General features: G+C 42.8%; 1 protein-coding gene across 1 annotated transcript in view; it reads right to left on the reverse strand.

Moving 5' to 3' along the window:
• Window positions 1-24,001, reverse strand: part of LY86 (lymphocyte antigen 86) — a 64,419-nt gene that overhangs the window by 14,939 nt on the left and 25,479 nt on the right. The window contains exons 2-3 of the mRNA XM_033113337.1: window positions 15,412-15,498; window positions 13,773-13,901 (exon numbers count right to left, since the gene is read on the reverse strand). Of these exons, the coding sequence (XP_032969228.1) occupies window positions 13,773-13,901; window positions 15,412-15,498 (216 nt within the window). The remainder of the gene's footprint in view (window positions 1-13,772; window positions 13,902-15,411; window positions 15,499-24,001) is intronic.

The raw sequence follows: 24,001 nt of genomic DNA on the forward strand, positions 1-24,001 counted from the left end.
TCCTGTGGGCAGTAGTCTCCCAGTGAGGAGGGAGGTGGGCAGAATATTCCAGGCAGACCACGAGCCTCATCTCTGGAGTAAGAGGGGGCGAGTGTAATACTTCATTTTGGTGAGCTCTAAACAGTCTTTCTTCCTCTCCCTGCCTTGAGTATTTCCTTAAGGAGACCCAAATTTGGCAGGTGGCGAGGCCCATCACCCTGCGCCTCCGCTCTCCTCTGACTTGGGCTCTGCTTTCTTCAGTCTCTGACCCTGGAACGTGCGGTAAGAGTTTCCCGTGCCACAAGGCGCTGAGCTGGTTGTTGGTTAGAGCTCATTTAAATTAATAATGAACTTGCCTAGGGCCGGGGACTCAGAAGAGTGCCTGCTGCCTCCGGAGTGAATGCGCCTGTAGACAGAACTCCGTTGGATTCCAGGCAATGTAGGTAGGTAGCTCCAGGCTAAGCCCAGGCTCAGTTTTGACTTTTATTATCTATTTTTGGTGTGTCCTAGTTTGTCAGCTTCTTCATCTCCCAGGCCATTGTACCTGTTCCTCACTAGGGCCTCAGCAGTTCTTTTTGTCTCTCCTGAAGGGAGGCCACCAGAGGACTGCAGTGTCATAGGCATGTCTGTATCGTCTCAGAAGTGATCCTGCAGACGCACCATATACAGTCACACGACCAGGCCTGGCTGAGGGGGTGAGTGGGAGCAGAAATCCAGCTCCTGTCCCACTGGGCCAGGCCATGCCCTCGGGTGCTGGACTGGCTCCCATCTGCAGATGCCCCGTTTCCTCTGTGAAGTCACAGCAGCCATGGTGGGTGTCAGCTGTGCCTCCGTCATGGGCCTGCCCCCTCTCCACACTTGCCTGCTGCACAGCAGCCTAGGAAGGGCAACTGGAATGTACCAGGACATTATCCCCTGGGGAGGGCCTCAACCGAGGAGGACTGGAATCAGGGATAAATGCCGCAGCCTCCTGACCTTCAGAGGGACAATTCTGAGACACACACTACAGTTCCCCAGGGGTCTCGGGGCTGAGCCCAAGTTTCCCACACTGGTAATCAGCTCCTCGTCACATCACTTCCTGGCTTTTCCTCTTGCCCCGAGTCCCTCTTGCTCCTCTCTAACTCCTGCTTCCTGGCATCACATTTTAATAAACTACTATTCACCTCATCTCTGGCTTTACTGGGAGAAACCCCAAACTAAGCATACTTCCTGGTAGAAGGTGTACCTTTTTCTAATTTGTATAAAGACCACTATGAGTTAGTGGTGGTCCTAGAAACCTGGCTGTTGATGTAGTTGGACCTGTTTTTGATGACGGAGCCACTCAGCCTAGAAGATAAAGCTGAACTTCCTGGAACCTCTTTTCTGACTTTTGTGCCAAAGAGCAGGAAGGAGGGTGAATGTCCTGGATTGTCCCTGTGAGGCTCTGAGCCTCCTACTTTGGTAGAAGATAGGAGCTGAGAGAGGGACAAGGAGGTGAAGACCACAGCTGTGCCTAGAAGAGGGTGAACAGGGGTGGGTGAGTAGTCCTGAGGGAGCCAGCAAGTTTGAGAAGAGAGGGAGCAGAGGAAGGAGGGGGGAGGTACACAGCTAGCCTTGGTTTCTGTTTTCTTTATTCCATTGGATGGAGTTTTACTGTCACTGAATAGTGGACCAGTGTGGTGTAACCTGCAATAAATAAAGTGTACTCTAATAAACTGCATTTGCAAATGGGGATTCCTTGGCATGTCAGATGACCCTTTTTTTGGTAGGATCGTTTCTATTGCTACTGGGAGCTCAGTAGTTAGAACATGTTCAACTTTATTTCCAATATTATTTCCATGTTGTTTGGTCCCTTTGACTGTGTGTAGGGTCAATGTGTCCTGGGAATTGTTGCTTTGGTCCTTTTCAGAATCACAGCTGTACCTGGGAGCTCATAAGTATCTAATTAGAGTTTGGATTACTACATGAATTATCTTAGCTTTCCCTATGCTAACTTGTCACTTCAAGCAGGCTGGTGAGACCTTCTTTATAGCCTTTCTCTACTGCAGAAACGTCATGTTATTTAAAACATTCACTCTGTGCTTGCAATGGATCATTCACAAAACTGTTAAATAAGAATCCTTCCAGGGCTTGTTCACTCAGGTCCCGCTACTTCCACCTCTCCAGTGACTTGGAGATGTGCTTGTTTTCCCTGCTCTTCTTTCCTAACAGCACTCTGGCCTCCTCTCAGTGATAAACTACTGTCAGGGACTCACTGCCATCTCATCCTCTTTCTCTGCCAGAAATGGTTCCAATACAGGGGTCGTGTGTGATTGACTTCTAGCCAAATATTTTCTCTTCCTGGACAGGCCATGGAAGAGGGGAGCTTTATAGGGGTGAGAATAATGCCCAACAAGGCAAACCTTTTCTGAGCAATGGTAGGGCCTCCTAACAGATAAACGCATATCTCGTCTCAGGTAAATGAACGACTGTGTTGTCTGTGTGGGTCTCAGCATTATTTGACATCTATGAGGGCACTTTCATTGAAAACATGCAGAGTTTGAGTTTTCCTCGGATCATGCACAATTATTTGGCCTCTTCATACGGTATGCAGAGGTCAGACAAGGTGTATTTATTGTTTGGTTGGGGATTGTGCAGGCTAGTCATGGTCCAAAGATGCCCAGAACCTGTGAGTATGGTACGTAATCTGGCAAAAGGGACTTTGAAGATGTGATTAGGTTAAGGATTTTGAGATGGGGAGATGATCCTGGATTATGTGGGTGAGTCCAGTATAATCACAGGAATGCTTATAAGAGGGCAGCAAGAGATCCAAAGGAGAAGGAGACATGAGGATAGAAGCAGAGTGGAGTGCTGTGGCTACAAGCTAAGGAATGCCAGCAGCTTCTAGAAACTGAAACATCAAGGAAACGGATTCTTCCCTGAAGCCTCCAGATGAACACAGGCCTACTGACACTTTGATTTCAGACCTCTGACCTCCAGAACTGTAAGAGAATACATGTATGTTGCACGTTTCTAAGTTTGTGGTAATTTGTTACAGCAGCAGTAGGAAATAATACAGCAAGCTTGGATTACTCCAGGTGCTTGACCTGGGAAGGGACACCAAGAGTGGTGGCTCCCAACAAACGGCCCTTCAGAAACACGACACAAGCATAGTCTAGGATTTTAGCAAAAGAGAAGGTACTTAGGCCTATGGCTGGACTAGAGAGTGAAATTTCTAATATAAACTCATACAAACAAGTTCAGGACAGACTGTTAAAAAAATATTTGGAGCAATATAGACACTACTGGGTCAGTGCTGTGTAATAGAACATTCTGCAAAGATGGGATATTCTATATTTGCATCATCAAATGTGACCACTAGCCACATGTGGCTGTTGAGAACTTGAAATGTGGCTACTGTGACTGAAGAACTGAATCTTCAATTTAATTTAAATGTAAATAATTTAAATAGTCATAGGTGACTAGTGGCTGCCACACTGGACAGTGCAGTTTTAGGTCAACCGCCTAATAGGAATATAATGTGAGCTACTTCTGTAATTTAAATTTTTCTAGTAGCCACATTTGAAAAATAGAAAAATGAAACAAGTAAAATTAATTTAATAATATATGTATTTTAACCTAAATATTAAAAATATTACAATGTCAATATGTAACCAATATAAAAAGTATTAAAGAGCTATTTTAAGTTCTTTTTCTATGCTAGTTTTTTGCACAGTCTTCAAAATCCAGTGTGTATTCTATAGTTAGAGCACATCTCACTTTGGACTGGCTACATTTCTGGTGCTCAATAGCCACATATGGCTAGTGGCTATTTACTGGATGGTGCCAACTATTAATTACTAAGTCATTGATGAGGAATTGAGGTGCAAAAGGTGAAATTATCTGTCTCTAGCTTTATTCCTCCTTCAAGATCTTTTTGTCTTTACTGCCCAGGTTCCCTCCAAGAGATACATAACTTCTGGCAATAAGAAGGGAAAGAGAATTCAGTCTTTTTCTCAACCAACCTATTTCTGGATTTCTGTGGATAAACACTTAATATAACTTTCAAAATAAAACTTGTGAATTGGTGGGCTGATTGGAATCCCAGAAATGGAAATGAAGAAGATGGTGATGAAAGGAAAGAGAAGAGAAGAAATTGAATTGACCTCCAGAAACCTTGGCCAGCCGCAGGAAAGAGCAACGTGATTGGAAATATGAAACAGACATTGCAGAGGTCCCTTTTCAGATTGAGGGTCTCTGGGGTCCATGCACATCAGAGTTCAAGGGATGTTTGTTATAAAACAAATACCAGCTATCCATGGGATCAGAGTTTTAGGGTGATATGGGGGAGATGGGAGTTGGCCTTCTTACTTAACTTCCTAAATGATTATTACATGAAAGTGTGTGAGTCATTGAGCCAGATTTATGAAATTCCATAAAGGCCAAGAATTTGTAAAAGTGCTTGTATTACATTAGAAATTTAAAATGCTTCTAGTCCTAGGTCATCATTAGCCTCAATATGCTGCACTCAACCAAAATAAAGAGTTGACTGATATCACAGAGCAGTTTCAACATATTATTGGCTCTTACTAATGGACTTGAATTTGAAGATAAAGGAAAAGCTCCCAGCGCTAAAGGATTCCTCAATAGGCAATATATTTCTTTTTTTCCTTCTCTCTCTCTCTTCCTCTTTTTTTCAGCAAGAAAAAGTCCTCTTTGGTTTGGTCATTTCTGGTGCCCTCTCTAGGGTGACCATTGTTTCTAGCTCTATTTTTTTGCAGTGCAAGAGTGGGAGTTATCTGCTAATATAATACTAATAAATTGTACTTGTTAATTCTCTATGAATTTGTGGTAGTGGTGGCGGTCCAGGAATCACAAACAGGAACCCACAGCTGCTTGAAATATTTTGAAGTATGCAAAGAATAAAACATGAAGAGAAGAAAAGAGAAAGGCAGAGGAGATGGTGCCTCCCATTTCCTATTCCATGAGAAGTGCAAATGGTGCTCGCTCCTCAGAGGCGCAAACGGGCTGTGGAGACCCCACTTTGTCATCCACCAGAGAATATGCAGCTTGGACCAAAGCCCAGTTCCTGCTACCTCTGAGGAAAAAGGCCTTAAACTTCTAAGCCTCCAGGGCCCTACTGCCTGTCCAGGCCTTGTTAAAATGCAGGTTTCCACTCCGAGATTGATGACTTCGGGGGCTCAGAGCCCTTGTGAGAGACATCCCTAATCGGCTGCGTGAAGTAGCAACTATTTATCACTTAGTGAATGCTTACTGTGTGCCAAACTCTGTTCTGAGGCTTTACATATATTATCCCATTTTATCCTTAGAACAATCCTGTGAGATCACTCGTATTTTCCTTATCATACAGATGAGGAAACTGAGGCTCAGAGAAATTGAGTAACTTGCCAGAAGTCACATACTGATAAGAGGCAGTAAAGGCCTATCTCGATTGATCTGGCTTCTAAGCCAGTGCTTATTATCTGCTCAGCTGGTTGTTCTCAGAGTGTGGTCTCTGGCCCAGCATCATCCTCCTTACCTGGGGACTTGTAAGGAAGGAAATCCTCAGGCTCCTCTCCAGATGTACTGAATTGCAAACGGGGGCTGGGTCCACCAGTCTGTGGTTGAACAAGGTCTCTAGGTGAGGCTGAGGCAAGGTCAAGTTTGAGAGCCACCAGCCTGGGCTAAGGCCCCCGCTCTCCAGGGCAGCACTGCAGTGAGAGGAGGCAGGCCGAAGAACATTCTTTAAGAATGATATTGGTTTTGGTAACATACTGCCTGCAGCTACAAAATGACAGTGAGATGATGATGGCAGGAGAAACTGTGCCCCTTCCCCGATGGCAGAGAACCATCGCTCCCCCACAGGTCTATTGATTCTTCTATGGAAAGTGAAACCAAGACACACGAGTTCTCACTTTGGTCACTTTGTCATGTGGCCTATTAGAAATGGTTGATGAAGGATGGGACCAGAGCTCGGATAGGGAGAGATTGATAATAAAATGCAGGGACCAGCAGAGCAGAAAGCCTGAAGCAAACAATCTTGTAGCAGCCACTGGTCTAAAATGGCCCAGAAATCAAAGATGAGCAAACAAGTAGCACAGAGTTGACACCCTGGGGAAGACGTATTTTAACCAAAGCCTCGGCTAAAGCCGTTTATTTTCCTTCTCTTACAGCAGAAGTCAGTGACTGTGTGCCTAGGGCTTGCATTTGTTACCGCATGTGCAGTGCATGTGAAACAGCTGGGAATCGAGGCCCATGGCAGTGGCGCGTGGCTGTGGGTGCGTCCGGTCATTGGCATAGATTGATTAATGGTGGCGCTTCTTCAAGAAAGCATGTGCCTGGAAGGTGGCTTTTGCCATATTTTACTAGAGCAGTAAAAGGTATAAGGCATTTTTCAGAAAGCAGTTATGGCAATTTTTCTAAATCTAGGCAATTTTCAAATTTCCTCCCTTTCATAGAACTGTGAAAAAAAGAGCACATAGAAACAGAGATAGCTAGGGCAATAGGACTGTAGCCGTTGGAATCCGAATTGCTGATGCAGATAGAACTGTTGGGACTGAATTTTGAATACAGACGGTGAGATTGAGAAGGCTCTGCAATTAATGATTCTTCGTGGATGGCCAGACACATGTGTTCAGCACAAACTAGGACAGACAACAAACACTCCACTGATGAAAGGGAGGGAGGACAGGTAGCCAGCCTGAGCACCCCTGTGCTTTCACCTTTGTCTTATTTGTATATGTTAAAGCAGAATGCCTTCACTGCTGTCAGAGATGCTCTGCCTTGTGGGCAATGTCGTATCAGACTTTAAGTACTGTTCTTAGGGGGATCTATTCCGTCGTATATGGAAATCCATCTTGTTATCATGTATTCCCCACTTTGGACAGACACAAAATAAGAAAGTTCAGATTTGCGCAAAGGATAAACCAGGTGGCAATTATTTTTCTCAACTAAAGGATTCTTCAACTTGCAGAAAGTGTCATGGTAATATTTATTTTAACTACAAGATTTCCAGATAAATGCATTTAAAACTAAGTCCACAAGTAATTATTTTCTGTAGCTTACAAATTATATGAAGTGAAGTTTTATCAATATCCATTGTATGTATTTCATAACAGATTTTTACCTACTAGAAAGTGGTTAGCACACACATACAGGGCTGGGTGCCCTATGCAGCCACAGTTCTTGTGGGACCTGTTGGATTCTGACACACGGATGAGATCAAGTCCTCTCAGGTTGTCATTGTGTTTCATCTATGTCCATCACAGTTATCAAGGGCTCAAAAAAGAGCCTTTGACCTTCAGGTCTCCTAGTGTACGATCATACTATATACCCAGTGCACAGTGCATGTGCGTGCATGTATGCGTGTACACACACACACACACACACACACACACACACACACACACACACAATGTAGTTATTTACCCGCTCTGAGCCTTTATTTTAATTTCAGTTGGTTTTGGCAAGATGGTGGGTACAATTGATACCCACAAGTCAATCTATGAAACAAAAGACAAATCATTTTTGAAAGCCAATTATTACTTAGTGCTGTGAAACCAATGCCTTTTGCCTGGGTTGACCTACCTTGGCTAGAACTCATAGAGGCTTGGGCAGAGCCAAGTTTAACAGTTGGAGTGTCTTGTTTGTATCATCAACAATGAAAATCTTGTCTTCATTCTATTTAATTTGTAGCCTTAATCTGGGTCTTTGCCTGGATCTCTAGGTTCATTTCCAGTTGAGAATCTTCTTTTTGCATAGCCCTACACAATATATTCTAGATAGCCAAAACATGACCCACCTGTTCCTTTCAGTAATTCCCTCACCTTACATTTCTTATTTGAGTGGAGAGTGTCCTGGATGGGTTTGGTCTGACTTCCCAGATTAACACTTTCATTTCAACAGTAAGTCCCACCATCAATATTTTGCTCTATTTCACTTATCAGTTCACTCTTATCTCCCTGAGATGAGATATTCTAGGAAATCTGTTGAACGAAATGAACACCATTTCTTGTTGAGAATGGACTCCAAGGTGGACTTCTGATAAGTCAGAAGAGAATGAAAGGGACTGGGGTGAACTCATCTCATTTCCAAGCTAGCCAGGGCTGTGCGTGTCTCATTTGTGATGTTAACTGCTGACGACCCCAGACTTTGGGAAAAGTCCTTACATCAGACGATAGTGGGATAATCTTGTTGGGGCGATGGGGTTAGACCACACATCCGTGAATAGATGGTAGGTTTCCCTGAAGGGAGTGGACATTCCCACGGTCAGTTATTCTAGAAAGAAGTCAAGCCAGGGGCAGAAAATGAAAACTTTAGATGCTCATCTTAGACTGAGGTGAGAAAACAAACAGCATGGAAAGAGACAAGAGGAAAAGATTTCTTCGGTCACCGGTCAGGAAATCCTGGGATCCTGAGCAGGTTGGCAGTGTTGAGCGAGCTGCCCTCTGGCTTCAGGAGAGTTGCTTTGAGTCAGAATCCTCACCTCGGGCTCGTTTCTATGACAGACCCTAACCCACGTTTATAAAGCAGCTGTGGGTAACTCCAGCTGTTCTGCCACCTGCCTCAAGTTCCCTCAAACAGGGAAGGAAGCAGAGGGAGACATGCTATTCCCATGTTCATTGCATGCTTTTGAACACACCAGGCATGTTATACTTCTTTTCTTTAGTCTTTCTCTATTACCAATAAAGAATTATGGTTACTCCCATTTTAGAGATGAAGTAACTGAGAACCAGAGATGAAATGATCCTCTGGCAAGAAGGGCCTCTGCCCCCAGTCTGTAAATGGCAGCTGTGGGGAGGAGAGGGAACCATTAGTCCCGCTCTCTGGCTTTTTTATAAGGTGCTCTTTTCTTCCTTGCTAACTGCCTTTCTCGTCAACCTTTGTGTTAAGTCCCCTTTCTTTGTCCCAAATCTAATTTGTCAGTACTGGCAAGGCATAGTTAAAGCAAAGTCGTTGTATTTTTCTAAGCAACCTGGATCTGAACTTTTCCTCAGCCTTAGGTCAGTATTCACCATAGTGAAACCAGGGCATGGGAGGGTACTTGTGCTCAGTAATCTTATAGCAACCTTGTGTGGATAGAGTCCCAGAGAGCAGTTTCCTCAGCCTCACGTAGAAAGGTGCTAGCTCGGTTATTAGATGGCCATCAGCTGTAATCAGATGGCCATCCGCTGTGTCTGGGTGGCCATCAGCTATTGCCAGTTGGCCATTAGCCACTAATATAACTGCCATGGCTAGGCTAGGGGGTTGGTTGGTTGGCAGAGAAGCAGACAGTGGATTGCAGCTAGCAAGTGCAGTTAGCAAGCAGATTACAGCTAGCAAGTGTGGTTAGCAAGCGGATTACATTGTGGATGGTGTTGCTCCTACTTCCTGTGTCTCACCTAGCCGCCAGTGAGACTGGGGTGCAGGAAGACTCTTTGTTGGGGTACTGGCGGATGTTTGCTTTTGTGTCTTGACCAGCCACCATCGAGAATATAGTGGTATGACTCCCCTATCTATGGCTCCGTGGGTGTTCCTTTTTGGCCTCACCATATTCTGCGTTCTTGTGTGGGGAGCTGAGACCCTGCATTACAAACCTCTTTGTCACTTAACAATATCCTTATGAGTTTATTTAATACTCATGTAATTTAATAATCTTCTGCCACATTACTTAAAAGCACAGCATATTGTACCTTTGGCCGAACAATGATCTACTTAGTCCCCTATAATTGGACATATAAGCTGTTTCCCCCAAATTAGCAATCACACCGTAAATGATAATGCCAAAAGCACATCACTTGGTCTTCAGATCCAGTGTGCTCTTGCCTTAGATGAGGAAGGTGCAGAAGAAAAGAGAACATCTTATCCACAGTCTCACTCAGCCTGACCCATTCAGTAGTTTTATCTGGCTTGGAGAACAGCCAGTGGGGAGCCAGTTGCAGAGGGGTGTACCATAATGCAGGGAAAATCCCCAACAATTCAGCTGCAGCTGACCCCATAATGGACTGCCTGCAGTAATGCCAAGTTTTCTCAGAAGACCTGAAACCCCAGAAGGAGTTTGCTTCCTGCTTCATATGTCAATAGCAGTTCGTGGTTGGGTTTGGACTGGCTTCAGTTCTCAGTTCTGTGTTTTCCTGTTAATTCTGCTCTTACAATTAATCACTTATTTTCAATAGAATTATTCCTGCTGTAGGTTGGTGGGTGGATTATAAAACTTTAATAACCCAAGAAGCCTCTGAAGTTAACGTTTGAGTTTCTCTGGCTTACTGGTTTACATAATTATTTGTTCATGCAGTGTTTGTGTATCACTTTTCTGATCGTTTTATGCGACATGATATTTCCAGGCAATTTCCCAAGTTGTGACTTCTCAGCCTGCCTATGCAGCTATTGACCCCATGGCAATAAAGCACACAGCAGAAACGCTGCCCAGCATTTGATTAAGGTAAACACCAGCCTTTTGAGCTACTAAACTGAATCGGGCACCTTAATTCTGGGGAAACAATATCTCTTCTATTTTATTAATTCTATCATAAAACCACTCATAGAGGGAAAAAATAAGTTTCCTTAAACTTGGAGTACCAAGATAATTTACTGTTTGCTAGAATTTCATGTACCTGTGTCTTTGTGACATGCATAAGCGTCACTAGATAGACACCTTTGAGGTGTATACTTGCATTCAGTCTGTCACATGCAAATTCAATAAAACAAATATTTATTACATATTTACTCTGTGCCAGGCTCTCATTGTCTGCAGAGTCTGCAGAGAGAGAGGAGCAAGAAATATTCCTGCCTTCAAGGAGTTCAGTTTGAAGTGTCTGCCTTCAAGACACACACACACACACACACACACACACACACAGACACTAACTATAGTTCACAAACTATAGAACAAAACACAGTTCTGGCTGAGATAAGTGAGAATGTGAAGCTCCAGAGGCATCCAGAGGGAGCAATTCACTGGCTGAGGGTTGGAGGAAGGCTTCTGAGACGTGATATTGAGCGAGGTCTGGATAGAAGACAAATAGGGAACACACATTAGAGACTAAGGGAGCCATTAGAACCACGTCGTGTGTGTTAAAACACTGGGTATGGTCAGAAAGCGGCAGATGATTTGATGAAGCTGTTGCCAACGATGCTGTGGCTGGAGAAGTAGGTTAGAGTCAAATCTGTGATGAAGTTTGGCCACTAAAGAACTTAGACTTCGTTTTATAGAAAAGGAAGTGTTTGGGGAATGACGCGGTGTTATCAGATCTGTATTTGAGAAGACTATCCTGGCAGCAGTCATGAGATAGGAAAACTGGTTAGGAAGCCATTTCCATCATTCGGGAGGGAGGTAGGGAAACTTGATCCAGGGAATAAAAGAAGTAGGAATAGAAGGGAAGCTAGTATGGGTTCTTTCTTACTAAGTCGATAGTACTTCCAAGCATACTGTTTCCACATTTAGGTTCAAGAATACTTATTTTGGGGAAAACTTGGAAGGATAAGCAAAAGACAGGAGATAGGACAATAGATGCTCTGGGTGACAGCCTCTGAAGTTGTCAGTCTTTCTTGGAGGTTATCAGCTTAAGAAGCTTTGAGTTCTTCCAACACCTTCTATAAAATCAGGAATGCTTGCAGACAGCCAGCGTTATTATGCTATGCACGAATTATATAAACGATGCTGAATTGCCTGTAACAGGCTTTTTATATAACCTAAAGCAAACAGGAAAATAATTCTATATTAAATTTCTGAGACTTCCCGTGTTCCAATAGGTTGAATCTATTGGGGGTGAACTACACCTCTCAAGTTTCCTTGGCATTTTGTTTGTGCCTCTTTAATGCACACACTACACATAGCAACTGGAAGAGTTGTTTTCTGGATCTCAAATCTCCTCTAGTCCATCGTAGATGTTGTTGAAGGTAGAAACCATTTTTGGTTCATTTTCAGGCTCCCCAGAGTGCTTGGCAAAGAGTAGGGACCTAGTCAATGTTGAAGGAAGGAAGGAAGAGGGAAAAAGGAAAGAAGGAAGGAAAGAAGGAAGGGAGGGAGTGAGGGAGAGAGGGAGGAAAGAATGGCTGATTATGGGGTGAAGCATTTGAAACAAGTATGGCTGAGGGCAAGTAGAAAAGGGTAAATAAAGACCAACTAATGAAGAGTTCACCATGCTGAGGAAATACAAGAATGTACCAGATTAATCAGAAATATTTCCAGTAAGTTCAAAGAGAAAAACTGCCTAATTCCATTGCAGGTTAACTAGGAAGAAAAAAATGTCCCAAACTGAAACAAAGTCAGATCACTGGCCACAAAGAGTTTTAAATGATGATATTAAATAAACCCCTGGCCAAATTGTACATACATCCATTTCGATGCTGCTTCTTTTGTTTCTTCATTCTTTGTAGGTTAAAGTTATGGACCCTGGAGTCAGCCTTCCTGGGTTTGAGGCATGGGTCCCTCACCAGTTCTGTGACTTGGTGCAAGTTTCTAAAACTTTCTGTGCCTCAGTTTCTGCATCTATAAAGTTAGAGTATGAAAAGTACTAACTCTTAAGCTTGGGGTAGTAAGTAAATGACTTACTGGATATAAAGCTTTTAGAACAGTGCCTGGAATGAATGTTTAACAACATTAGCTTTTTCTCTGTATGTTTGCTGTATTTAGCACTTCATATGTATCAGGTATATTCAAAATCCTTGGAATAAAAAGACAGAGATGATATTACCCATCAGATAGTCTATCGGGGATAACAAGTGGGAATAAACAATTACAGGCCAACATGGCAAATGTTGTAATAAAGGCTTGCAATACACACTTCAGGGAGCCGAGAGGAGGGTGAGGAGGGAGGGCTGAGCTGAGAGGGGTCCCCTGCACAAGACTGCAAAGTCCACCAGCTTCACCCCTTCACTCCCTTAAATTCCCTGTTTTCTTTTCTTACAGACAAACTTTTTTTGTCTGCATCCCTTACTATGGGAAGGGGACCCCCATATCCTCTAGATTCTTTATTGAGAAAGCACAGTTGGGTGATTTTCTCTAGCTTCTTTGAACAAGGGAATAGAGGAGTGGGTGTTTCCGGGGTGTGATGCTAAGGGCATGCTCCTTCTCGGCCAATCGAAACAGGAAGAAGGCCGTGGGAAGGAGGAAGAGAGCAACTTCTGGAGAAGGACAGTCACAAACCAGACCCAAGGTTTAGGTAAATAAACAGAGGCATCTCAGGGCTTTCGTGAAGATGCTGGCTGAGGGCAAGAACAGAGGGGAGGTGGGGACAGGTGAAAGTGGGATACCTGTGCTCTTCTGAGGTATGTACGAGAGGGGTGGGGGATCAGTGAACTGGAGACAGAGGAGATGATACAACAAGTTTTATGCTTCTGTATTTTGAGTCTAGCCACCTAATGCCCCATCAGTCAATGACTCAAATGGAAAAGACCACAGTAAAATGTTGACATTTAGAAAGCTTCTTCTTTTTTTTCCTTTTTCAGAAGTCATTGCTATATTGAGGAGACCTTGCCAGTAAAGGGATTGCTGAGGAGAAACCTGAAAATACCTTGAACCTCAATGGATTTGGGGAAGCTACGGGTTCTTTCTGTTGCCAGCCTTGTTTTGTGCGGGTGAGGTGCGTCACTAACACTAACAATGTTCGTTTGTAACGTACCCCGGAAGCATGTTTCATTTCATTTTCACACCCACCTTGTAAGGTAAGCCCTGTGGATGGGCCTTCGGGTGATTTTTATACAACAGCATATGACAGCACTTTTATGCTGAAAGGTGAGGTGAAGTTTGTCCACTGGTGAGGCATAGAGCCCGACTCTGGCCGGGGTGTCCTGACCTAAGCTGCAAGCTTTTGTTCTGGGGCCTTAGCAAACAATGAGCAAGACAGAGCGCTTACCCCCCTTCCTTCTTCCACAGAAAGAAAACCTGGGTAGATCCTCTTCACAGACGGGATAGGAATAACTCAAAATGGATGCTCCTTTAGTGAGGAGATTTATGTCAAGAAACAACTCTTTGATGTCCTCTCCTAAAGGGAAAAAGAAGATCAGCTTTACTATTAGAGTGGGTTTTGCTGTATATCAAAGCACTCAAAATTTATAAAAGTTTGAGCCCAAAGACTTTTTATTTCTAGAAGTCTGTGCTGTATGGGGAACAGTTTTCTTCTTTTCTTGGTAAAACAGCATTTAGGCAGTGCTACAGGGATTACAGTGACAGCTCTGGATATGAGACATGGTCCTTTCACAAACTTTATCTGCTTGGAACCAGGCAATTTATCTGCTGTGCTCCCCTGCCCTGATGCCACGGCCGTTTAATGTGATGGCGGCAGGTCTAGCTTCAACAGCATCTCAGCTATGTAGTATTACACACCTTCCCTGAGAGCCTGGGTGTGGACAGACCTCCATACCCCCCACTGTTGCTAGGCAGCTATTGTAGCAGAGTTACACGGGAAGCTTCAGGGTGCTTGGCAGTGCTGGCTTCCGATGCTTTCTGGAACTGTTTTCTATTCCTCCCTTTTGTGTTCTACTTACTGTGTTTCCCCCCAAAATAAGACCTAGCCGGACCATCAGCTCTAATGTGTCTTCTGGAGCAAAAATTAATATAACTCCTGGTCTTATTTTACTATAAGACCCGGTCTATATAATATAATATAATATAATATAATATAATATAATATAATATAATATAATACCAGGTCTTATATTAATTTTTGCTCCAAAAGACGCATTAGAACTGATTTTCCAGCTAGGTCTTATTTTCGGGCAAACATGGCAGTCCTCCTTCCACTCCACTTCTCTTTCTTTGTTTCTCTCCCCAAAGCATTTATTGAGCTGCTGCTAGAGTCCAGATATTGTGCAAGGTTTCGGAAATACAATAATGCATGAGAGTTCTTGAACTCTGGGAATGTTCTCTCCATTTCTCTGGAATGATTCCACATACTAAGTTTATTAAATCTTTCTGCTCTGGTTTCGATAAAACTGTTTTAGAAAGGAGATACTCTAGTAGCTATAGCAATATAATGACTAATGGTAATGGCATGACCACATAAAAATAAACAAACAGGAAGCATTCTAGCTCATTGATTGGGGTGGAGGAAGAAGATATTACATGTCTTGCCTGTGTCAAGGTTTAAGAATGTGTATTAGCTATTTGGGGGAAAAATATCACAAAGACAAGTTGTGCTGCTGGTAGTAGACTTGTTTGTTGCTGAGATAACTAAGCAAAAACTCTCTCCTGAGCAGACATCAATACTTAGGCTCTAAATATTTTCTTTCTTTGCTGGATGTACTGATTCTAGGTACTTATATCATCCAAATGAGAAACTGGAGTCTTGTCAGTACAAGAGCATAGCATTAAATGAGAGTTCTACTCTATCTGGATGTCAACCAGAGAGAGAACCGAAAATGAAGAGGGAAACAGAGTTAATCCCAGAAAGTGATGGGGAACGGTGGCTTAGGCAGCCACTACAGTCAGTACAGTAATTGGGTGTGTGAAGAGGCCGTGCAATGTTTTATTTCATGTCAATAATCTTTACTTACTCAGAATGATTCCAAATCTAATGTTGAGATTTGGTTTTAAATATTTGGAACACTGTTCAACAGAAAAGCCAAAATCTTGTAACGGATCTGTCAAGAAGAGAAAAACAGATTAGCTGTGAGTACATTGTATTCTCTGCAAACTCACATTCAAAATTCACACCAATTATATTATTTTTTTCTATATGAATGACTAAAATTGACTCAAAAACATATCACCCCATACATTTTTTTTTTTTTTTTTTTGCGTAGATCCATGAGGCTTTCAACAGCCCCTCCCAGTTTCTGCAAAGTCAACGTTGGTCAACGTCAAGTTCACTCTGATGTCAGGGTCTCAGTCTATGAAATGAGCAGTGCCTTGATGTGTGAGTTGCCTCGTCACTTGTTAAAATTTTTATCGTTGTTGAATTTTTTAATTTCTTGAACTTAGACTTCAAATAGTTCATTGATCGCACCAAACATTTCTTATATAATAATTATTATAATTAAAACAGAGGCAAATATGTGCAGATTTTCAAAACTAAGACCTGCATTTAAAATTCCATCCTATCCCATCCCATCCTATTCAATGTAATACTCCCCCACGACCACCAAATATTCCTCTATATGCAAGATATTGCATTAGCTATGATAAGGAGGACAAATATAATATTTTTTACACATAATTTCTACTTATTCAAAGAGATCCTATGGCTCATTTACACCTTGGAATAGAGTCAAGAAATGTTCACCTGGCCCCATCCTCCATCTCCATATCACAAATCCATCCTTTATCCCTTGAGATCAGGGCTGCAATGTAAGCACCCAGCAAGTTCCCACCCTGATTGGTTTGCTCATGTGGCTCCTCCCATTTCTAATGGTCTCACCCCTTTGGGCCATTGTCTAAATACTAAGTGTCACTCATTCCCATCTTCTTTGTGAAGGCTTCCTTGATAGTCCCCAAAATATTTGTTTGCTTCTCTGAATTCTTAAAACAGTTATGTCTGAAATAGTTTTTGTATGACTTTGTCCTTTGTTCTTTGACTTATCCTGCCACACTTAATCTAAACACAGAACTCCTGAAAGGCAGGGGCTGGTGTTTTGTTGTCCATTTCCTTCTCCTTTATGTTTCTCACTGAGCCTGACAGAGTAGAGCTGGGTCTATATTGCACTAGTCACTGAGCTGTGCACTTTATAAGAGTTTTCCATTTAATTCTTCAGACTCCCCAGCCTCTAGCAGAGAGCCTCACAGTCAGACACATAGTAAGCATTCCCCAAAATGAATGGATGCATGGACCATGCATTAAGCTATCATCTCTCTCAACACCAAATCCAGCCTTCTGAACTCTGCTTTGTGAAGCTGGGGCTCTCTGCAATCACGTTTCTCCTTTGCCATTCGCCAGAGGGGTGCTAGAGGGAGACTGAGGCTGAGCAGAAGGGACTTGCTCCTTCTTGCATACTTGCTGATCCTTGAGAGTGTCACCTGGTGATGGCCTATCAACCTGGCAGTGGCAATTGGTTCCAGTGTTCAGCTCTTTTTTGCACCTTCCCGGAATCAGCTGAGGCTCAGTTCTGTGGGCCCCTAAGTTCCTGTGATAGCAGTACCTCAGGAGCTGTCTCCCCTTTGCTGGCAGTAGGTATCTCAGTTCCATACGACTCTTCTTTCAAGCTTCTAGGTTCTCATAGCTCCAACCTCTGCCCTCTGCTCTTCCATCCATTAGGGTAGTAGCTGCTTTCTAACTGTCTTTTTTTTGCTTTGTTGTTTCTCTAACAACTGCTTAACCAGTTCCCTATATTAAATCCTCTCTGTTAAAATAACTGACATGGTCCTGTTTTCCTGACCAGACCCAGACTGCTACAATAAATCATGATTTTGAGAGATAGGTATGATTTACCTCATTTCATTGATGGGAAAATATAGACTCAGAAAGGCTATATTAACTGGCAGAGTCAAGATTCAAACCCAGCCTTAAAAGCAAGCAAACAAACAAACAAACAAACACAAATTACCTCCTCTCCTAGTATTGTGCAGAGGCACTCACAAAGTAGAGCCTCAAAAATGTGTGTTCATTATTTGATTTGTAGGATTGCCTAGAATATTTTGTGTGTAGGCCTATGGTGTCTGGTAGATCTCTTTCAAAACTGGTTTCAATTTCAGCTGAGCTATGAGCTCACATTTGTCAGTGATAGAGTTCCAGACAGTTTTATCACCCACATTACTGACCTGGAAGATACATACTTGTTTGTGGTTTCTTCCATGGAAATGCTCACTAGGTAATTTCAGCCTTGTAAATCTAATCTAGTGTACTATTGTTTGATCAAACCACCTTTGATCTGGTCACTAACTTTCCCGGGGGGGAAAAGGGATTTTCGGTTATGATCGTTTTACTTCTTCATAAACATTTTTGTGCTGTCCCAGGGCTTCCTTCAACTTGGAAAATCGGAGCAGGGAGTATGGAGACAATTGCTTTTATAACGTATTTGACAATCAGTATTGAAAAAGAGAGCCCGACTAACAGACGTTTAGGAAAATGCATCCTCAAAACTGAATAAATTTAAGTTGCTATCTGAGGAAAGGTAAAAGAGGCTAAGTATGTATTGCTTAACCAATTGGCAGTTAAAGAATTATACTGTGTGTTTATCAATATTTTAAAGATAGAGATAGAATAAACTAAGGGCAGAAGAAAGAAAGAAAACATCTCCTTGATACCGGAAAATATTAGTAGGGAAACAATAAGGCACAAAGTCACAGAGAAAGCAGTCGGTTGATTCTCTCTGAAGATGTGTATATAAAAACAGAAAGATAGATTGCTTAAAAGGTGCTTAGAGTTTTAGTGATCTTTCCTAGCAGGTATCTCAATTTTACGTTCGAGAGCAAATTTTATATTTGAGAGTGAATACGAAGTTTGCAGTTTTCTTGGGGAAAATGGCATCAGTTCCTTCCGTCCCCCAATCCCATCCTCACAAACTCATGTCCTTCCCTCTATTGATTTGTATTTTTACTCAGGCACTGAGCATGCCCTGTATTACCTTACATTTTCTTGTATATCTCTGTTATTGCTCTACTAGATGCTGCAAGGTGGGCTCTCCAACCCCAGGGCATAATGTCTGAAAATTATACTAGGCTCCAAGTAATTGTTTGCTGAATAACTAATAAGGGTTATGTGTACTTTTTTTTTTTTTTTTTTTTTTTTTTTTTTTTTTTTGGTGGGGGCTGTCCTGTGCATTGTATGTGTAAGAGGCATCTTTGGCCTCCACCCAGTAGATACTAGTAGCACTTTTACCTCCAACTCTAGTTGTGACAATCCAAATTGTCCCTAGATATTACCAAGTGTCACCTGGGGGACAAACTCACCCTTGGTGGAGAACCACTGCTTTAAAGAACTGCTTTTTCAATTAACAGACTACCAACTGCCTCAGAATCACCTGCCAAAATAAAAGGTAGTGGACTGTATTTTTAAGTAGTGCTTATATAATATCAGAACTGATGGGGTGGGGACGAGAGAGAGACTTTCCCCTGGACACTTGCCTCAGCTAATTTTTAAAACATATTAATTGGATTATCTGAATTTGGATTTTCTCAAAGAATAAAATTGGGAGGTTAATGAGAGTTGGCATTCTCAGGCTTCGAGGGCAGAGAGGAATGTTTCCTCCAGACCCTTTATTGTATAGTGGCAAACAAGCTGAGGAAAGCTTCATGGTGAAATATACAATCTGTTCATTTAAAATATCTTTTCCTTAGCCTTTAAGTTCTACCCACTTCTGTGTGTCCTGTGGACATGTATGGCTTCCACCCATGGGAAGATGGTATTTACAGTGAGTGAGCCCAGCGTGCCCCCAAACCGCCCTGCTGCCCCAGGGCCCTGGGGCATGTCTGCATGGATGGCAGGCCCCTCTAAAGAGCTGAGAGCCAGTCTTGTTGGGGCTGAGGAAGAGGCTCCAGGAAAGCAGTTCTTAGCATCTGCCTTTAAGGGCAACAACGGTTAGATGTGTCCTGGAGCTGTTTTGGGCTCATTCATGGAGTAGAACAGACTTAGAGAAATAGTTGGGGCTTAGCAGATGCAGGGTCTTAACAAATCTCAGCTCTAGAAACATTCTTGTGCCTTAAACACTGATGGTGGCCTGTGCTCTCGTGCCTGGGCTGGGCTACAACTGAGTGGTTGTCTAGGAGAGGACAAGCTTGCCTTGGTATTTTCTAGCCAGTGCTGGGGTCTCAAATGGAATCAGGGGTAAGAAGAAAAACCCAATGACACAGCCTCTGGAAGTGCAATTCCCCACCAAGGAGGCGTTGCCACCAGCCTGTTGGGCCTCCACTGGTGTGGTCTCAGACACACCTCTTGCCATTAGTCCTAGAGTCCACTGCATCACGGGGCACCCTGCAGCCTGCTGGGTTGGTTGGCTGGTTTTAGGGACAGAGGAGGGGCCAACTCTCATGCTGCTAGTGCCATTTTTATATTTCATGGCTCCGATTCAGGTTTTTTTCTTTTAACTTTATATTTTGAAATAATTACATTCTCACAGGAAGTTGCAAAAAGACACAGAGAGGTTTCAGGCACCCTATACCCAGCTTCTCTCCATGGTAACATCTCACATATAGTACAATATAAAAACTAGGAAATGGACAGTGGTATAATTTACAGTGTTTATTCAGATTTTACCAGTTTTACATGCAATTGTGTGCACGTGCATGTGTGCATGTGTGCGAGTGTGTGCCTGTATGCACACACGTGCATGTGCTTGCAGTTCTATTGCTTAGGTTTTAAAAACTGCTGCAAAGTGGGTGATGCATTGGCTTTCCTGCTCCCATGGGAGGGTGGTATTCTCATAACAATGCCTGAAAAAGAGCTGATGCCCGTCAGCCACACGCATGTTCATATCCAAGTCCTTCCTGCTACATGAAGTTTGTCTCCCTCTCTCTCCTCGTTCCCTTTCCCTCTTCCTGCCTCCTTCCTCCCTTCTCTTTCTCTCTTCTCTGTCTCTTCCTCTTCTTCCTCTCTCCCCTCTCCTTCCATCTATCTCCCCTTCCTTCTCACCCTCCTTCCCTCTCTCTCCCTCCTGTCTCCTCTCTCTCTCTCTCTCTTTCCCTCCTTTATTCCTCCCTCTTTCCCTTTCCCTCGTTTGTTTGCTCCCTGCACTCCTCCAGTACTTAGATGGACAACATCCTGAGGTCCAGAACACGGATTTTCCTTCTAATCTACCTTAACCTCCGTGGTTCATTCCCTGTCGCCCACATTACTTGAGGAGCTGGTGTTGCTTCCTGCATGTTCTGTTAGCAGAAAATAGGCTGACTCTAGGAATATTAGCTGTTACAAAGCATGTTTCATAGCATGCTTCCAATAGAGGCACAGCTTGGGGAGGGTAGAAGAAGACCATAGAGAATGGGGGAGGCCTTACCATCATCAGTGTATAGCTTAGATGCACTGGCAAGATCAACTCTAACGGTTTATGGAGAGAAGAAAAACTTGGGCAAGCAGAATGTGAGTAAAGCTTATTTACTTCTGGTTGCTTAATAAAATAGCACTAGATGGCTTCTTGTTATTTAATAAAAAGGGGATATATTAGGGTTCTCCAGAGAAACAGAAGCAATAGAATATATGTAGATATATATTCTATATATATTCTATTGTGTATGTATAATATATATGTATTACATAGTGAATATATAGTACGAGATCTGTCAATTAAGTTCGTGAATTTGTTGCAATGATGTTGCTAACCTTTTTTGATATGAGAGGGGTTATTCATTATGAATTTGTACCAACTGAACAGTTAAGCTGACTATTTGAAAGTGCTGAAAAGGCTGCATGAAAAAGTTAGAGAACCTGAACTTTTCTCCAACAATTCATGGCTCTTGCATCACAACAATGCACCAGCTCACACGGCACTGTCTGTGAGGGAGTTTTTAGCCAGTAAACAAATAACTGTATGGAACACCCTTCCTACCCACCTGATCTGACCCCAAATGACTTCTTTCTTTTCCCGAAGATAAAGGAAATATTGAAAGGAAGACATTTTGGTGACATTCAGGACATCAAGGGTAATACAATGACAGCTCTGATGGCCATTCCAGTAAAAGAGTTCCAAAATTGCTTTGAGGGGTGGACTAAGCACTGGCGTTGGTGCATGGCTTCCCAAGGGGAATACTTGGAAGGTGACCGTAGTGATATTCAGCAGTGAGGTATGTAGCACTTTTTCTAGGATGAGTTTGCGAAGTTGATGGTCAGACATCCTGTATCTTATCTATCTATCTGTCTGTCTAGCTGTCTGTCTATCTATTTATCTGAGAGATTTATTGTAAGGAATTTGTTCACATGATTGGGGTGGAGGTTACAGGTGATAAGCCTGAAATCTATAGGACAGACCCTCAGGCTGGAAATTCAGGTAAGAGTTTATATCTTCAGGGCAGGCCAGCGGCCCAGAAACTCAGCCTGCATTTTTGTGTTGCAGTCTTGAGACTGAATTGCTTTTTCTTCAGGAAACCTCAGTCTTTTCTTTTAAGGCCTTCAACTGATTGGACGAGGTCCACCCACAGTATGGAGGATAATCTGATTTACTCAAAGTCTACTGATTGTAAATGTTAATCACATCCACAAATGCCTTCACAGCAACATCTTGACCAAACAATTGGGCACTAGAGCCTAGCCAATTTGACATATGAAGTTCACCGTCACAAGGGGCCTTTGGAGTCATATGGCCTGAATCCTCAGCAGCAATTCCAATTGTGCATTCAGAATCCCTCTTGCTCTTATACGGTCAATAGCTAGCTTGAGATTCCAATGCCTCTGAGTGGCTCTACATGTTTGTGAGGTGAATTTTTTGAGCACCTGTCAGTGGCAGGAACTATACTGAGTGCTTGGGATATAGAGACTCTAAAAAGCCATTTTAGTTTCCGGGACTATTCTGAGTAGGGATGTCCTAGTTCCGTGGAAGTGCAGAGTGACTCTGTGGGGAGCCAGTATCTTCCCGGAGAGCCAATGACAATTTGAGAGACAAAGGCTGACACGTCCCGATCTGTGCCTTCATTGCCTGCAATGATTTCTCTCCTTTCTAGCCAAATCCTGACCTTTCTGGGAAACGTTACCTCATCCCATCAGCTTCTTTCTCTCCATCCTATGAACTTAGGATCTATGCGAGCTCTTTAGCATGTGACAGGAACGACACTGTGTAGGTACTCAACATGTCATATGATAATGCCTTGACTCCTCAACTGATGTCAGATCCTCAAGGGTAAGACTTTATATATTATTATATTATATCCTCTTATATTTTTGATTACCCCTCCCCTTCTCATCATGTCTGATATGTACCTGCAATGGCAGGTGCTAATTCAGTGTTTGCTGGATAAATGGCTCTTGCTTTTTATTCTCTATTTTCAGACAACATGTTTACCTCCATCTGCTGTGTAAAAATCAGTTTGGACAGTTTCCAGTAAATGCCTTGTGAGAGGTTTAGATCTCTTTATAGGAAAATTTTGGTTACCTCTCCCCGGCCTTTTGTACCTTCACAATGCAGCTCACCCACATACCTCTCCAAGATGCCATCTGTACTTTCCTCTCTGGCCTTCCTTTGGTCTCCCGTGCCATGTGGTGCATATCTTTATCAGACCTTTATCATCACATGTGTGGTAAGTATGACTAGTTTGCCTCTTTCATAGATTATACTAGTGTATAAACTGTGAGAAGTTAGGAACTATGTTTTATTCAGATAATCAGCATCTACTCTAGTGGATGTGCCCAAGAATGTCACTTGGCTGGACATAGATGAAAAGGAGAGAAGGTCAAACACTTTGATGACAGCAGAAGGGAAGTTGAGCTTTCATTTGCGGCTTTGCTGGGTGCCGGCGATTCCTTGGGAAGCCTAAGTTACGAAGTCACTAATATTGATCTCTCACACTTGGAAGGCTCTCCGAGAAGGTGTTAGTGCAGGGGTGTCCAAACTGCAGCCCGCGGGCCAACTGCAGCCCGCGGGCCAACTGCGGCCCGCGATCCATTTTTAATTGGCCCGCAGCAAATTCCAAAACTATATTTAGTTTACTTAAATAAACCAGGTGAGGCAATACGTACTCCACCTCGAGTGAGTGGCTCAGCTGTTTGTGTATTTTAATGCATATGGCCCTTGGTGAAAAACGTTGAAAAAAGTTTGGACACCCCTGTGTTAGTGCATGAACTTTGTCATCATAATAATGAGAACTTGCTTTGGCACTTAGGATGGAGTTTCTGAGTGTGGTTGAAAACCTAATCTCAGGACAAATAGGAGTAGATATTCCTCTGCCATCTTTTCCAAATAAAACAAAACAACAAAAAGAGCTTGCTTTTGATTTCTTCCTTTAGGTTGGATGGTTACCAATTCAGGAAGCTTGTAATCTGTTTATGATACAGGTCTAGCTGTGCATGGATGTGAAAGCTTGCCTTCTTGCATGGCTACTTTTGATTGGGGTGTTTTAATTTTCCTGTGTGATTCATAGGGTAATATTCAATTGTAATTGTGGATTTCTAAAAACAGGATGATTCATAAGGCTTCAGTGACATGCCATTGCTGGAAATTCATTACGAGAAAAACAGAAAATTAACCTTCCTCTTCTCGGTCCTTGATGCCACTATAGTGTGTTCTTTCC

This window comes from Rhinolophus ferrumequinum, chromosome 9 (assembly GCF_004115265.2).
Source record: "Rhinolophus ferrumequinum isolate MPI-CBG mRhiFer1 chromosome 9, mRhiFer1_v1.p, whole genome shotgun sequence".
NCBI classification, from domain to species: Eukaryota; Metazoa; Chordata; class Mammalia; order Chiroptera; family Rhinolophidae; genus Rhinolophus; species Rhinolophus ferrumequinum.